Genomic DNA, 14,816 nt, shown 5'->3' with positions numbered 1-14,816 from the left:
TCTAGGTTTAATAAAATTAATTTTTACTACTTCATCAAGGACATACTAACATAAAACTGGCATTTTTAAAAAATTGTGATTGCATAGCAGTGAAGGACAATTGAGTGAGTCCTTGAACAGCTGGGTGCCCCCGCCTGGATTCATGCTGAGGCACCACAGTCTCACCCAACATTGCCTTCGTGCCTCAGTGCAAATGTCAACACAATGAGGAGAGCCAGATAAGGTCTTAATATTATAAAAATAGTTTTGATCTCACAGACCTCCCACCCTATCGAAAGAGTCTCAAGGACACTCTAGGGGTCTGAGAATCCCATCCTGAGAACCACTCTTCTAAAGAAATTCAAGAATAAAAAAAGATGATAGTTTAATTATAGTTTCTTGTAAATGACAGTTAACCAGTCATTCATAGATCAAAGCAGTTTGATGACAAAGTACCTTGGCTTGCCCTTATTCTACACTGTTATTTCTGGAGTACATCTCGTAAATTGAAACTACCCATATTACTCTCTTTAAATAAGAGCTGCTAATTAGATTGACCTGAGACAGAGATGTCTGACATCTCCAACCTCACAGATCTGAGAGCTTAGCAAATGCACACTCCTCCTTCCAGATCTGTAAACTGCAGCTCACCTAACCTAATCATCATCTCTGGACCATCCACCCAGAAACCAGCTCTTGCCTTTTACTTCATTATTTCTGCATTATTCAGTCAATTAGGACCTTCCAGCCCACATCTGTATCCCTTGTATCCTAAATTATGTGCTCAGATAGTTCAGTTTGAGCCAAATCCTCTAGAATCCTTTATCTTGGGTGACCATAAGATTTACCATCCAAACCAGAACACTTTTGAGAGTGAAAGTTATTAACAATTATGCTGAACAGCAGGTGTAAATTAGGACTGAACTGGGCAGACCAGATGCCATGGTCCTCCTATCACAAGCTTCTGCCCTGGACCAGCTCACCGCCACCTATTCCTTTTACTTTGTTGCTTTTGGACCACAAAGCAATGCCTGGGTTGGGGAAGAGGGTCGGGGAAAAATAAAACAAACCCTCTGAAAATGTGGCAAATAAAGAAAAGTAAAGAAAAGGTAGGGAGGAAGCAGATAACATTTCTACTTCTGTATGGCTTCTGGTCCCTGAAGGGACAGTTAAATATGATTTCTGAGACTGCTTATGATTTATATACAGTCCTTCTTTGTAATAAATCAACCGTCCACTCGTGTGTGGGTCTGATGATGAACTTTCTCTTCTGTTCTGCTGGTCTATTTGTCTAGTGTCACAGCAATACCTCACCCTTAATTACTCAACAATCATTTGTAATATTTACAACAGTCCTAACAAAGTGCCTTGGCTATAGCCAAGATACTTTGCATTTTCACACATAGTTTAGAATGAGTTTGTCAATTTCTACATACTAAAAAAAACCCAATGAGGTTGTAATGAATCTGTAAGTCACTTGGGGAGAACTGGTATTTTACAAATATTGAGTTGTCCAGCCCATGAATATCTTTCTTTAGAAAGCTTGAAGAGCTTCAGTTAGATTTACTCTGAGGTATTTTATATTTTTGAGTGCTATTTTACATAGTATCTTTAAAATTTTTAATGTTCTGTCGTTGTCCACAGACTTTCATGTACTGATATTGGAATTTTGTATACTGATCTTTGTAATCTCTGTATCCAGCTACCTTGCAATTTAGCTGCCTTGCTATTTAGCCATCTTGCTAAAGTCCCTTAATTCTAACAATTCTTATGTTGACATTTTAGGATTTTTTTTTAATACAAAATGGTATCATCTGCAAATAAGAACACTATTATTTCTTTCATTGAATCCCTTAATCTTTTTGTTTCTTTTTCTTGCTTTATTACACTGGCTAGGACCCCCTGGGCAAAGCTGAATAGAAATTATGCAAGCAGGCCATCTTTGTCTTGCTCTTGCTCTCAAAGGGAAAGCTTTTAACACTTCACCATTACGTAATATTTGCCAAGATACCTTTTATCAGATTACAGAAGTCTGCTTCTAGTCTTTGTTTGCTCAGATTTTTACCATGAATAGACGTTGAATTTTATCAGATATTGTATCTATTGAAATGAAGAGATCTTCCTCCTTTATTCACCTCTAGGTGGCGAATTATGATTGATTTTTTAACATTAAATCACCCTAGCACTGCTGGAAAAAAATCCCATTTGATTATGATGTAATATCCTTTTGTGTATATTGCTGGACATGTTTGCTAATATTTAGTTTCAAAATTTTTGCATCTATGATCATGAGTGAAACTGGCCATTAATGTTTCCTTTCTTGCAATGTCCTTGTCCCTCTTTGGTATCAAATTTATGCTGGTCTCACAAAATGAGTTGGGGAGCGTTCTCTTTTTTTCTGTTCTTTAGAAGAATTTGTATGACTTTAGTATCTTTTCTTCCTTCAGAGTTTGGTAGAAGTCACTGTTGAAGCCACCTGGCCCTTAAGCTTTTTTTGTGGGAAGTTTTTAGGGTTTTTGTTTTTTGGTACCCCCCCCACCTGTCCCCCCCCCACCCCCAGCAGGAGAAGGTAATTAGGCTTATTTGCTTATTTTCAACTATTTTTATTTTAATGGAGGCACTATGGAATTGAACCCAGGACCTCATGCATGCTAAGTACGCACCCTACCACTGAGTTATACACTCCCCACTGGAAGAATTTTAATAATGATTTTAAATTCTTTAATAGTTATAGGACTATTCAGGTTCTCTCTTTCTAGGAATTTTTCCACTTCAAATTTATTAACAAAAATATGTTCATAAATTATTCTTAATGTCTGTAAAATCTTTTAAAAATCTGCCTTTGTAAAGTCTGTCAAAATTTTCTTAATTTCTGTAAGGTCTGGATTAACATGTCCTTTTTCATGACTCTTATTGATAATGTTACACAGGTTACTTGACCAAGTTCTCCAGGAGTTTATCAATTTTACTACCTTTTCCCAAAGAACTAACTTTTAGTTTTGTTGCTCTTCTCTAGTATGGTGTTTGTTTTCTATTTCATTAACTTCTATTCTTATTTTTATTATTTCCTTCCTTCTACTTTCTTTAGATTTAACTGGACTTTTTTTTTCTTTTTTAATATTGAGATGGATGCTTAGATCATTGATTTTCAATCGTTTTTCTTTTCAAATATATCCTCCTAAACATGACTTAAAAGAGATCCCACAACTCTTGATACGCCACATTTTCAAGAGTCTGTCAAAAGTTTTGCTCAGCTTTTCAGCCACCTCCTCTGGAATCAGCAGGTATCTGCAGGAGAAAGTAGCTCAAAAGGTAGGGCTCACTTTCTCTGGATTTCCTGGATCTTGGCCCTATACTGCTTCACTGCCCTGTTAGCTACCTGGGTTTGGTTTGGTTTTGTTCTTAAATCTGTCCAGCTTTCCCAGTTATCTTCACCAAATTATCTAGTCCATTATTACTGGAAAGAAGACTTAAATTCCAACTTGTTCTCTCTTCTGGTTAGATCAAGGGAACACACCACCCAAGAGTTTTGTGTCTGCTCACATCAGCTAAAAGAAGTGAGTCTGCAAAGGTCAAGAAACAGCCTGTATAAGAAAGTCCTAATACATTTTCTCCTAAAAACCTTACCTTGGTAATGGGCCTGACGGGGAAGTCATTCCATAGTCTTCATATCTCTGGAAGAAATTCAAAAGGAGATGAAGATTAACATTCAATATTTATTATAAAGTGACAACAGCAAATTTATAAATTTAGATTTTCAGGATCGACTTCCAAGAGAATTATTTTCTCATAAAAAGTTAACATGCTCTCAGGGCATTCTGCCATTAAGTAATGCCAGAAGTTTCATTTTGAGAAACTGGGCTAATAAACACACAACTGATTTCTAGACCTTTCTTTCTTTTGTAAAAACATGAATAATAAACAAGCTTCTGCACCTGCTCTTCCCTACAGACTTAACCTCTACAGGCCTGTACCTTCTGCTAAAAATGTACCCAAGGCCACATTTCGCACAGATGACTGCATCAACAATGGTCACCAGAACTAGCAGGTACTCAGTATCAATTCAAATACACTCAAGAAACTAAACAATGCAAATGCTGTACCATGTTGCAGAATGCTGTTAAAAGAGAAAGAATAGAAAGAGAACCATAAGTTAGAGAGACTCTAAAAGATGAAGTGAACACCTTCAGTTTCTGACAGTTTCCTGGTACCAAGGAGGCCCAGCCATTCTCCCTGCCCTTAAATTCTGTAAGGTGCCCCTGGATCTGTCAATCAACTCTTTTTTCTTCAATCAACTCTTGTACTAACCTGCACTAACCAAGTGCTCTCTGACTAACACAGTATGGTACCAGATTTAAAGAAACACAGATCTATGTTGCATTCTTCATGAAATCAACATATCCTAACCCTAACGTACACGGGGCTCGCATTTCAACACTTCAGCAACTGTGAATTATTGTATTATATGTATATATATTATAATATGTCAGATATTTTAGCAGAATAGTAACTCTGGATAGAGTCCATCCAACCCCAGTCAGTTTGAATCAGCTGGTTGTCCAGGATCAGGAACTTCAAGTTAAGTCACTAAGTCAGCGTTGCTTCTGGATCTTCTCTAATATTAGACCTTTATTTTTTCAAAGCTGTCATTTACTGAATTAGTATATTGTGCTAAGCACTGTATGAAAATTAACTCAGGCCCACAGTAACACAAGAAAAGTGCTCACTACTTCTGCCTACAGATTAAAACAACACACAAAGAAGTTAAACAATTTCCTCCTAATTCATGTTTCTGACTCCACAGACCATGCTTTTAACCACTGGGCTACACTGCCCACTATTCCTAAAATCAGATTCTCCCTCTCCAATAAATCTCTACTTTTGGGGGGGAAAGGCAGCTTTGGAGTTAGACACACTGACCAAACTTGGTCAAACCATAGGCCAAGAAGACAGAATAATCTCTGCACCTCTCAGAGTCCTGAAGAGATTATTAGACATGAAACTGTGCTCAAATTACTTCACCTCTAACCCTCACTGCTTCCCTCCCCTTGGCAGAGGGAGAGAGATTAGAACCCTGTAGAGTTTCCCAAATGAGGTAAAATAAGCCAAAGGGATTACGGAAGAAGAGAGGAAGAGGAGGAAAAGGAGTATCAATTCCTTTTCCAAATAATTAAACAGAAATCTGAGACTGGATAAAGATTATTCAGTGTGGCCTTTGTGCTTTCAGCACAGCTTAGATTTTTAAGAAATATTCATATGCAAAATAAGACTTAAAAAGATCAAGGCTTAACAGCTTACCTATCAGGATTTTAGGAGATCTAATAAGTGATAAACTAAAAGAAAAACAGAGCTGTCTATTCTTTATCTGTTTTATTGTTGTAGTGCTAGGCACTTCCACTCTATTGTAGTTAAAAAAAAAAAAGGATTTTATGTTTCTAGAGACTTCACTCCCCCAATGAAAAGGTGTTTTGTTTTGTTTTGTTTTGTTTTGTTTTGTTTTGTTTTAATTGCAAACAGATGGCAGGCATTTCCTTTAAGTGGGTCACACCTGTATAAAATTTAGGGGACAAAAGAGGATTTTAAGGTTTCTACCAGCCAGGTGAATAAAAATCCCGTTTTAATACATCCTTTCTTTCTTTCTATTCAGTATAAAAAAGGCCAACAGAGCAGGAAAGGCAAGTGGTGGATGGAGTCTGGGATGGGCCTGAGGCAAAGCAACTAGACAGTAAGGTCTGATCATAAAATACCTAAACTCAGGTATTCACACCTACTATGTAAAGGACTACTCCAGGGAGGTTAACTGTATTCAGGAAAGCAGAAATACCACCTATCAAGGGACCTGTCTCACCAATGTATAACTAATACCTTTACACTGGTGGAAAAAAAAAGGGGGAGTGAAAATGTCATCAGATGAAGTAACTGAAGGTTTACCTGTGGTTTTTACTGTAGTCAGAAAAGCAGATAAAGGGTGATCAGGTTCCTCCTGGCAACAAACAGTAACTTCACAACCAATATACAAACACATTGAAGTTATATCAGACATGCCGAGATACAGCCAATGATTCTGGTTTTCCCCGAGATTAAACTGCTACTACTCCCATCAAAATACATAAGGATAGTATCAAAAGTTCACAATGAGAAAACCACTTAATAACAGTATTTATAAAAACCTCATTATAGGCATGAGTTGTTGGTTAAGATGGTGGATAAAGGCATTATTGTGGAATCATTAATCTCCAACACCTATGAACAATGAGGAAATAATAAAAATAGTAACACCAATCTGTCAAAAACTACTGCTAGAATTCATCAGCAGAAACCAAACAATACAAGAGTAGAATCATGCCATGAACTGAGGAAAGCAGTGGCCAAGGGGGAAAAAAAAAATCAGGCAGCACAGAGTGGCTCCTAACTTAACAAGAATAGCAATCCCTTTTTTGAAGTTCAAAGAATTGATGATAAAACAACAAAATGAGACACCACATAAATGTGGAAATAATTTGAGAACCAAAATTAAGTCAGTATGACTTTAAGAAATCAACTAGTGGGGAAAAGAATAGATATAGCTTAAAATCAAATCAATGCCACAGAGAGAGGCCCATGACAACCATAAGTGAAGGCAGAGAAAAAAGAACAAAGTAGCTCAAGGTATTAGAGACAGAGTGATAGATACAGAAAAGAGACAAAGACGAGCCAACATAAAAATAATTCGTACCTTCAACTCTAATAAATAGAACAGAGTAAGAAAATTACTTCAGAAATAAAATAAGTTTCCCTGATGTGCATGAAAGAGCTGAATCTGAAGATTAAATGGACACTGGTTATTCAGGAGATAAAATTATTCAGAAAAACGGGTTGAGTGCCAAAAAATATTTATGCTTCCTAGCAGATAAGACCTCTACATCTTCTATCAGGAAGAGGGAGATTAAGATGGACACAGATTTCTGCACCAAACAATTCAAGAAGCATAGAGAGGTAACATGTAGACACCAGTAATGAACAAATAAGATTGGAAAGTGAGACGAGAACTCCCCCTTTAGAAAACTCGAGCCTAAGTGAAGAGGCTCCTAGTAGGTCTTCCTCTTCATTCCAAGTCCTCCTGTCACCCACAGGATGTGTCTACTGTGTTAGACTCTCAGCTCCTTGGCCTGCTCAACATCAGTAAATGGCATTTTACTTGTCAGCCACCACCCTGACATCCTACATTCAAGACCAGAGGCAGGGAGACAGTTAGGAAGTCTTTCAATAGTCTTGGTGAGAGGTGGTGGCTCCAATCACTATAATGCAATGGATGGATTCGAGAGGAAAAATCTACAAAGCTCCAGCATGTTTAATTGATCGTAACTTCCTCTGCTTTCCCTTTCAATGTATGGTCTATCGGTATTTCAACTTCATTCTCTAACCTGCCCAACTTTTTCCAGTTATCCTTTCACCACATGTGCCTGCTAAAGCCCCAGTCCCAGATCAGTCCAACTGCCTGTTTTCTCCTTGTCTACACCTGGGTATCTGAATGCTGATAAACAAAACTACAGAACTTTAGTCTCTGCCACTATAATTTCTTAATTGTCAGTCTCAACATGGGCCTCAATACTGCTGGGTAATTACTCCCACATCCCTTATCTCTCTTCTCTCATTCTCCACAGTAAGTATTTCAAGTCTCTACTCTTCCTCAACCCTCTTTCCTTGCCATACTTCTTCCCTCAACAGATGACTCTTTCTCTACTGTGAGAACAGAAGTCATGAGATGGACGGTCCCACAATGTACTGCCACCCAACTACAAACCTCATTGCACCTACACCCAACTCTTCCTCCCTCTCTCCTATTAAATTGGAGGAAATATATCCCCTCACTTCTAAATATAATTCCTCCATTGGTACTCTGGCTCCCTGTTCCTGTATCATCAAGCTCTCCTATAGTAGCCCGTTGCCATCAGCAATTAAACACACTGAAGCTGTGTCGACTCTTCCTCTCGTATCCAACCTCTGCATTACATCAGCTGGGACCATCAAAATCACCAAGATCACTACAACAGCTTCCTAATTATCTCCCTGCCTCTGGTCTGCACTATGACAAACCATTCTCCAGTGTAAAATGACAGCAATCTTTCTAAAAGGCACACCTAATGATGTCTCTAGCTTGCTGCTCAAAACCCTTCAGTATCCTGGCACTACCCTCAGGATGAGGTCTAGGCGCCAAACCTCTCAGCTTTTTGCTTTCTCTCTCCTGCCTCATGTCTTATCACTTTTACTTCCCACTCAGTATTAGTCCTCAGAACTAATTTCAAGGGTCAACTGTCTTCATTCCATCAACTACTGAAAGAGGAGTGTTGAAATTTCTGACTAGAACTTCCAATTTTTCAACTTTGAAGGTCTGTTACTAGGCACATAAACATTTAAGACTTTATGTCTTCTTGATGAACTGACCACTTTATTATTATGAAATAATCCTCTGTATTCTTGGTAAGGTTCTTTACTATGAGATCTATTTTGGCTAATATTAATGTAGCCACTCTAGTGCAAAAGAAACTGGATTAGACAGCTCAAGCTGCCATAGCAAAATACCAGATTGAATGGCTAAAACAAGAGAAATTTATTTTTTCACAGTTCTGGAGGCTGGAAAATCCATGATCAAGTTTCCAGCAGGGTTCAGTTGCTGGTGAGAGCTCTCTTCCTGGCTTGTGGACAGCTGCCTTCTTGCTGCGTCCTCACATGGGGGCGGGGGAGAGAACGCTGGTGTCTCTTCCTCTTCTTATAAAGGCACCAGTTCTATTGGATCAGGGTTCCAACCTTATAACTTCATTTAATCTAATTTCCTCCTTCAAGACTAATACAGTCACATGGGGGGTTAGGTTTCAACATACAGATTTGGGGGGAACACAATTCAGTCCACAGCAGGAACTTATTCCTATGCTTATGTGAGCTCTAAGGACTGTTCCCGCTAATCTTTTTGGGTGGTCCTTTCCCTAGTCTTGGGTAGTTTCCTTATACCGTTAAATTGATCAGTACTCAAATGAAGATTCCCTGCAGATCTCTAGAATTACTTCTGTGCATTTCTCTGCTTTCCTGCCCCGTCTATTGTGAACTCCAGCTGCCTCTTCCTCCCCAGACTCTTGACTCCGTTTTCTCAACTCAGGAAGACCACTGAGCTCTGACTGTGGTCTCCCTCCCAGCACCACACCTAGAAACTCTCTCAGGACAGTAAGTTGGGGTGACTGTAAGCTTCTTTCTACTCACCTCTCAGTGACCCATCTCTTTGGTTGCCTAATGTCCAGTGTTGTGAAAACCCATATAGTTAACAAAATCAGAGAAACCCTATATAAATACTCCTTGAAGAAGAAATTTAAGCTGTAGCCTATTAATATCTCTTCAGAGTCAAATGTTTCAGTCTGATCATTTAATCTGAAATTAGCAAAAAATAGTGTTATGTCCTTGAGTTTTACTTCTCCATCTCCATGACTTGAGAAGGTACATTTGAAAGGAATGACTGAACATGAAAAAAATCAAGGTTCACAAAGACACGTGAAATGCTGAAATGTCAACTCCCACGATGGAAACCTGGCATTTGACAATGGTTGTGCCTGCCTACTTGGGGACTAGCTGCTGGCACTCCCAGGGCCTCAAGGGCCTCTTTAGTCCCAGGCGGCCTACAAGATGAAGCTTAATGATTCAAGTACATTCTTAACTGTACCTTTTATGGAGACATCAATGAGAATATATTTTGACAGTTACTCCATCTCTATTTCATGACATTGAAGGGAACTCTGAAAGGTACTTGCATAAAATATGCGAGTTGCATAAATGAATGCTTTCAACATTGAGAATTAATCTAGGAGAAGATAATAAAAACTAAGACTCATTATGCAAGCCTCAATGTTTATCAAATACAACCAGAATATTGCAGGAATCCTGAAAATGAGGCAGTCAGGCAACAAAGCTCCAACATCTTGCCCATGAGAGAATTATGGAAGGTCTACACTTACACTGCAGGGGTTGTTGGCCGTCTGAGCCGGGCTGTAGAAGGACCCCCACTGGGTGGCTCGTCTCTCTTCTCGGGATGGGGTGCTGTTCACAGGCAGGCCAGCTGGGACCCCGGGGCCTGCAGCTGCAGCGTTGGGGGGCTGGCTGCTGGGGGCCACGAGGGCAAAAGCATCGTCCAGGAGGGAGTGCATGGTCTGGCGCGCCTCCTCGATGGACGGCTGGGGCGGGATATACTGGGAGGCCGGGAAGGGCAGGCCTGGGTACCGCCCCAGCTCAGCAGAAGACGGCGTCTGCACATCTGCCGGGAGGTCGGGATCAGACTACAGCAGGGGACATGGCAAAGGAGAGAAGAGTCAGACGCAAGCTTCTGTGATGACTTGAAACCAAAACTCTAGGGCCAAGAGGAATTTGACGGTTTTTGCTGACACCAAGAAATATGTTTACCATTAGAACTTTAAAAATCACAGCTGAGGAATGTCCATTACCTTTCATGGGAGTAAAATGCTTGAATCAGAAAAAATAAAAATTAAAATATTCAACAATCATGTGTCCAGCAAAACTTCAATCAACTATCTGAAATGCATCTCAGTACTTGGAAGTACACATTTTTTATTGAAAGCCCCATCAATTCAAAATGATGTCTCAGAGTCGACATACTAACATATCTAGTTGACTTTCCATAGCTACAGAGATCTAAAACTAAAGCAGTCCACTGACAGTTAACACTAAGAAGAGCCCCATACACCCCCAAAAGCGTTCGAAGTCACCACCAAATTACAACTACATGTGCATAAACAATTTTAACACCTATTACGACAACTCTTTACAAACAGTAAATAGTACCAATTATTTATTCAGAAACTATTTCTTTAAAATGGAGGTATCCCTGGATAACACGTGTCAACAAGAAAAGTTGAAATTATATTCTATACTCTCTAAGAGACAGGGATATAAGTAACAAGAGCTTTTAATATTCTTATTTCCTTATACTGCCTTATGAGCAAAACGTCGTCCCAATATACACTCAGTAAATTGTAAGAGACAAAACAAGGAACCGATGGAAGACGCCACCTTTCTGGTCTTCGTGGCCCCAGAAGCCCAAACATATTGTGAAGGTGTGAAGCTGGGTTCCCTTGGATTCTCACTGGTCCCATGAATCCTGCTACGAAGGCAAAGAGCTACGGAGCCATGATCTTAGCACTTTCTGCTCTTTGATCTTCCTGCTGTCTCCTCATTTCGCAGGCAAGACTATCAGCAGCCCAGAGTCCAAGACGACATCTTGCTCATTTTCCTATGTCCCCATACCCAGCAGAGTGTTTCACGTGTAGATGGAGCTTAATCATAAATGAATAACTGTGATCTACAGAAGTTAAGATTTACCCAGGATCCCCAATTTGGAATTTGAAGTCCATTGTCTTGAATCAAGTTTGATGATTCTGTTATTCGATTTATTTCCTTTGCACGGATATATGCTTACCTATCATTCCTCAGAAAATATTTGGGAACTTTCTTATCTTTAGTCATCAGAGATGATGTATTCTGGTACCTACTTTGCAATTTGTATTATAAGAGGGTGACCATACACCACGGTTGGCCCAAGACAAATCTCAGTCTATACTTGCTGTTCCAATATAATTATTTACAGCACCTCCTTTCACCCTCCTGAGCGTCTGCCTTGGATAATAAATTATATCAGGGTTGATAAACTTCTGTAAAAGGTCAGACAGTAAATATTTTAGGCTCTGTGAGCCATACAGCTACTCAACTCTGCCATCGCAGTGAGAGCAGCCATAGATAACATGAAAATGAAGGGAGTAGCTGTGTTCCAACAAAACCTTATTTACAAAAACAGGCAGCAGGCTGGATTTGGCCTGAGGGCTAGTTCACTGAGGCCTGAATTACACTAGCGACCCTAGTTACAAGGAATCCAGGAATATTTCTCTCACCTTAGGAAAAGAGAGCTCTCAAGGAGAAGATATTTTGAGGGGAAAGCATAAAATTAAAGATCGTTCAAAAACATGTATGTCTAGTATAACCTTCAAGATAAAATACTAAGAAAAGGTGAGTTCCAAAAAAAGGCATTATCTTTGAAAGTATGTGTTTCAGAACTTTTAGAGAGACAAAGTAAAAAGTCCATCTGAGGAAGAATTTCTTTTTAGGGAATCTTTGAAAAATGGAGCCATTGGGGATGAAGCAGCTGGCTGAGTCATGTTCTCCAGGGAAGGGCTTCTTTCCACCAGCTGAGGGGGGAACCTCTATGATTTTTGCTAAGAAAAAAAGCAAGGAGAAAAAGGATGGTCTGGACCACCATGAAAGCAGCCTGATTTAGGGTCATTGACGAAGGCAGATGGGAGAGCAAGACAGGGCATTCCGCACCCACAACTCCATGGCACTGGGTGATGGACTCCGGGACAGGGCTGCAAAGTCTCCCCTGAAGGCTCCTCTTAGAGGAGGACCCAGAGGCCAAGGAAGTGATGGGATGAGAAGGCGTGTTCCCCCTTCTTCTACTCACACAAGATCTCCAAGTTCCCACAAGGGACAAAAATGAAAGCTCCAGGGGACCATTCTGGGAAGCCCAGAGGACAGCCCTCCCCAGATTAAGACAAACACCACAGACACCCGGACAACCACCGGCCCCAAAACACAGCAGCAGCACAAGAGCGCCATCTATTGCAAGAACTGCCAGCGATGGTCCCTCCACCCTAGGAATTCATTTGCAGCGCTTAGAGAGGACTCAATTCATTCTGACCAGTAGCAAAGCAGCCTTCCAACCCTCTGGAGTCACACTGGTTTCCAGGAGCTAGTTGTGAAGGGACGGTCAGTCTTCAGAACACTAGAAACTCAGTAAGTTCCCAAGGAAGAGCCTGCCTGGCTCTTTCAGATGATCATGATTCAATTATATTTAGCCCCAGTGTCAGTAAGGTATTTGGCACATTTGCGTAATTATGTTTACTGTCTCTCAATGTTAGTTATTTGCATAATTTGAGAGCTAAAATGTAAAATTCAAGTCAGAAATGGCTAGTTACATAAGCTCCATCTACAGGGATCATGTACATCACAGATTTTTTCTCCAAGGATGTATCTTTTGCTAATTTCTCTCTAAACAAAGATGGCTCTCTAAGTTTGCCTCCAGAAGGAGGAAGGGGTCTTGTGCACCGAGACAGGGCTATGCCGCGGCCCAGAGCTCAGACGCCCACTGTGTCCCAGTGCTAACGCTCTGGGGCTCCCGCTCCTCTTGGGGGGCTTCTGTGTCTGTATTTCACAGCCCCTCGGGGAGGCTGGCCCTTTCTTCCCTGTACCGTGGGGCCTGTATGTGTCTTAGTGCGGTCAACGTCTGCTTCAACACTTCAGCAACTGTGCCCCTTTTCTTTTGAAAAAATTGCTTAATTCCTTATTTCCTAATTTCCATTAAGCTCTTTTCTCCATAAAGTTAGAAATACATACATTAGCAAATGTAGTATCTTCTTGGCACTCTAAGAGCAGAAAGGGGGACAAACCCTAAATAGCACTCCTAACTCCAAGAAACTCAAACAACTCATTGACTAAGAGAAGGGAAAAAAGACTTTCTGGACATTTCTCTGTTTCCCAATTAACCTCAAGAAGTGCCCATTCTGAAGCCTGAGAGGAAAGAGCTTACAAAAAGGAAGAGGAAACACTGAGTGTGTTTCCAGAGGGCTCACCCAGCAGCCTCCCGGTCTCTATGACCCGAGTCTCTCCTTCAAGGAGCGGCTCGCCCCCTCCCCCACCCCACATGCCTCACGACCCAGCTGGCCCTGGAGCACCAACCACTGGGCAGAAGCCACCCCACCCTGATTCCATCACCCACCGGGCAACCAATATAGGCAGAGTTGTGGACCCCAGGGGGCCTTTTGTATGTTCCGTCGCTGTCGGTGGTGATAAGCCTGTCCTTCTCAGCATCTCCAGGGCAGCCGTTGACCTGGTGTTTCCGGCGTGGCTTAGGAGAACGTTTTATTCTGGAGCTGCCAGGAGACAAAGATGTTATCCTCAGAGGAAAGAAACCTTCCGGCCGCTGGCTCATCAACTAAACGCTAAGTATTTTCTGAGCCCTGAGGATCTGCTGGATCTGCTGTATTAAACTCCTTACAGGATGTAAACAATGTGTAAGACACATTCTGCGCTAAGAAAGCTGACAGTCTACCTGGGCAGCCTATACTAAACACATGGAACAAGAGAGAGAAACATGTGACAATACACTCATGACATTAATTAGCCATACAGACACTCAGAAAAGGGTGAGGTCCATGTGGGTACTGGTATCATCTCTGGCCACCTGGGGCCTGACTGGGTCTTGAAGAGCCAGTAGGATCTGCAGACCCAGAGGGAAGCGGGAAGAGGGTGTGAGGCGCAGGCAAGACTGTGCCAGGGACCAGAAACAGGAATGCAGACACGTGTTTGGAGAGGTGGGGGAACAGCTGGCATGTATGTGTGACAGGCGCACAGGGGTCGCCCGGCGGACAACCCAAGCCAGTTCAGGCGTTGAGCAGAGCAACACAATGAGAGCTGATCTTCCCAAAAAATGCATCCGCATTAGGGGGCAGGGGTCTGGGAGACCAAGGGGCCGGGACTCTGCGGGTGGCTACGGGAAAGAAATCAGAATGCACCAGAGGACCCAGTGACCACGCAGAGGCGGCTGGAGACCCGGGTGGTGAGAGAGGGATGGGGAGGAAGGCAGGAGGCAGCGTCTGGGAGGGGAGGGGCCTGGCAGTTCAGAATGCTGAACCCCAGGAGACACTCAACCCAGAGACGTGCTCCCAGGCATGCCGGGGCGCAGGCGGAGTGAACGCAGCCTTCCACACGGGGTGACCGAGCGGGCTGGGCCGCCCAGCAGCCCACACCGC

General features: G+C 41.6%; 1 protein-coding gene across 2 annotated transcripts in view; it reads right to left on the bottom strand.

Moving 5' to 3' along the window:
- Positions 1-14,816, bottom strand: part of KIAA1549 (KIAA1549 ortholog) — a 143,767-nt gene that overhangs the window by 12,570 nt on the left and 116,381 nt on the right. For both annotated transcript variants that reach the window (XM_072964365.1, XM_015244202.3), the window contains 3 exons: positions 13,784-13,937; positions 9,960-10,277; positions 3,607-3,653 (listed from right to left, as the gene is read on the bottom strand). In XM_072964365.1, the coding sequence (XP_072820466.1) occupies positions 3,607-3,653; positions 9,960-10,277; positions 13,784-13,937 (519 nt within the window). The remainder of the gene's footprint in view (positions 1-3,606; positions 3,654-9,959; positions 10,278-13,783; positions 13,938-14,816) is intronic.

The sequence above is a fragment of the Vicugna pacos genome, chromosome 7, assembly GCF_048564905.1.
Source record: "Vicugna pacos chromosome 7, VicPac4, whole genome shotgun sequence".
Classification (NCBI taxonomy): Eukaryota; Metazoa; Chordata; class Mammalia; order Artiodactyla; family Camelidae; genus Vicugna; species Vicugna pacos.
This window is presented reverse-complemented; position numbering and strand designations above follow the sequence as displayed.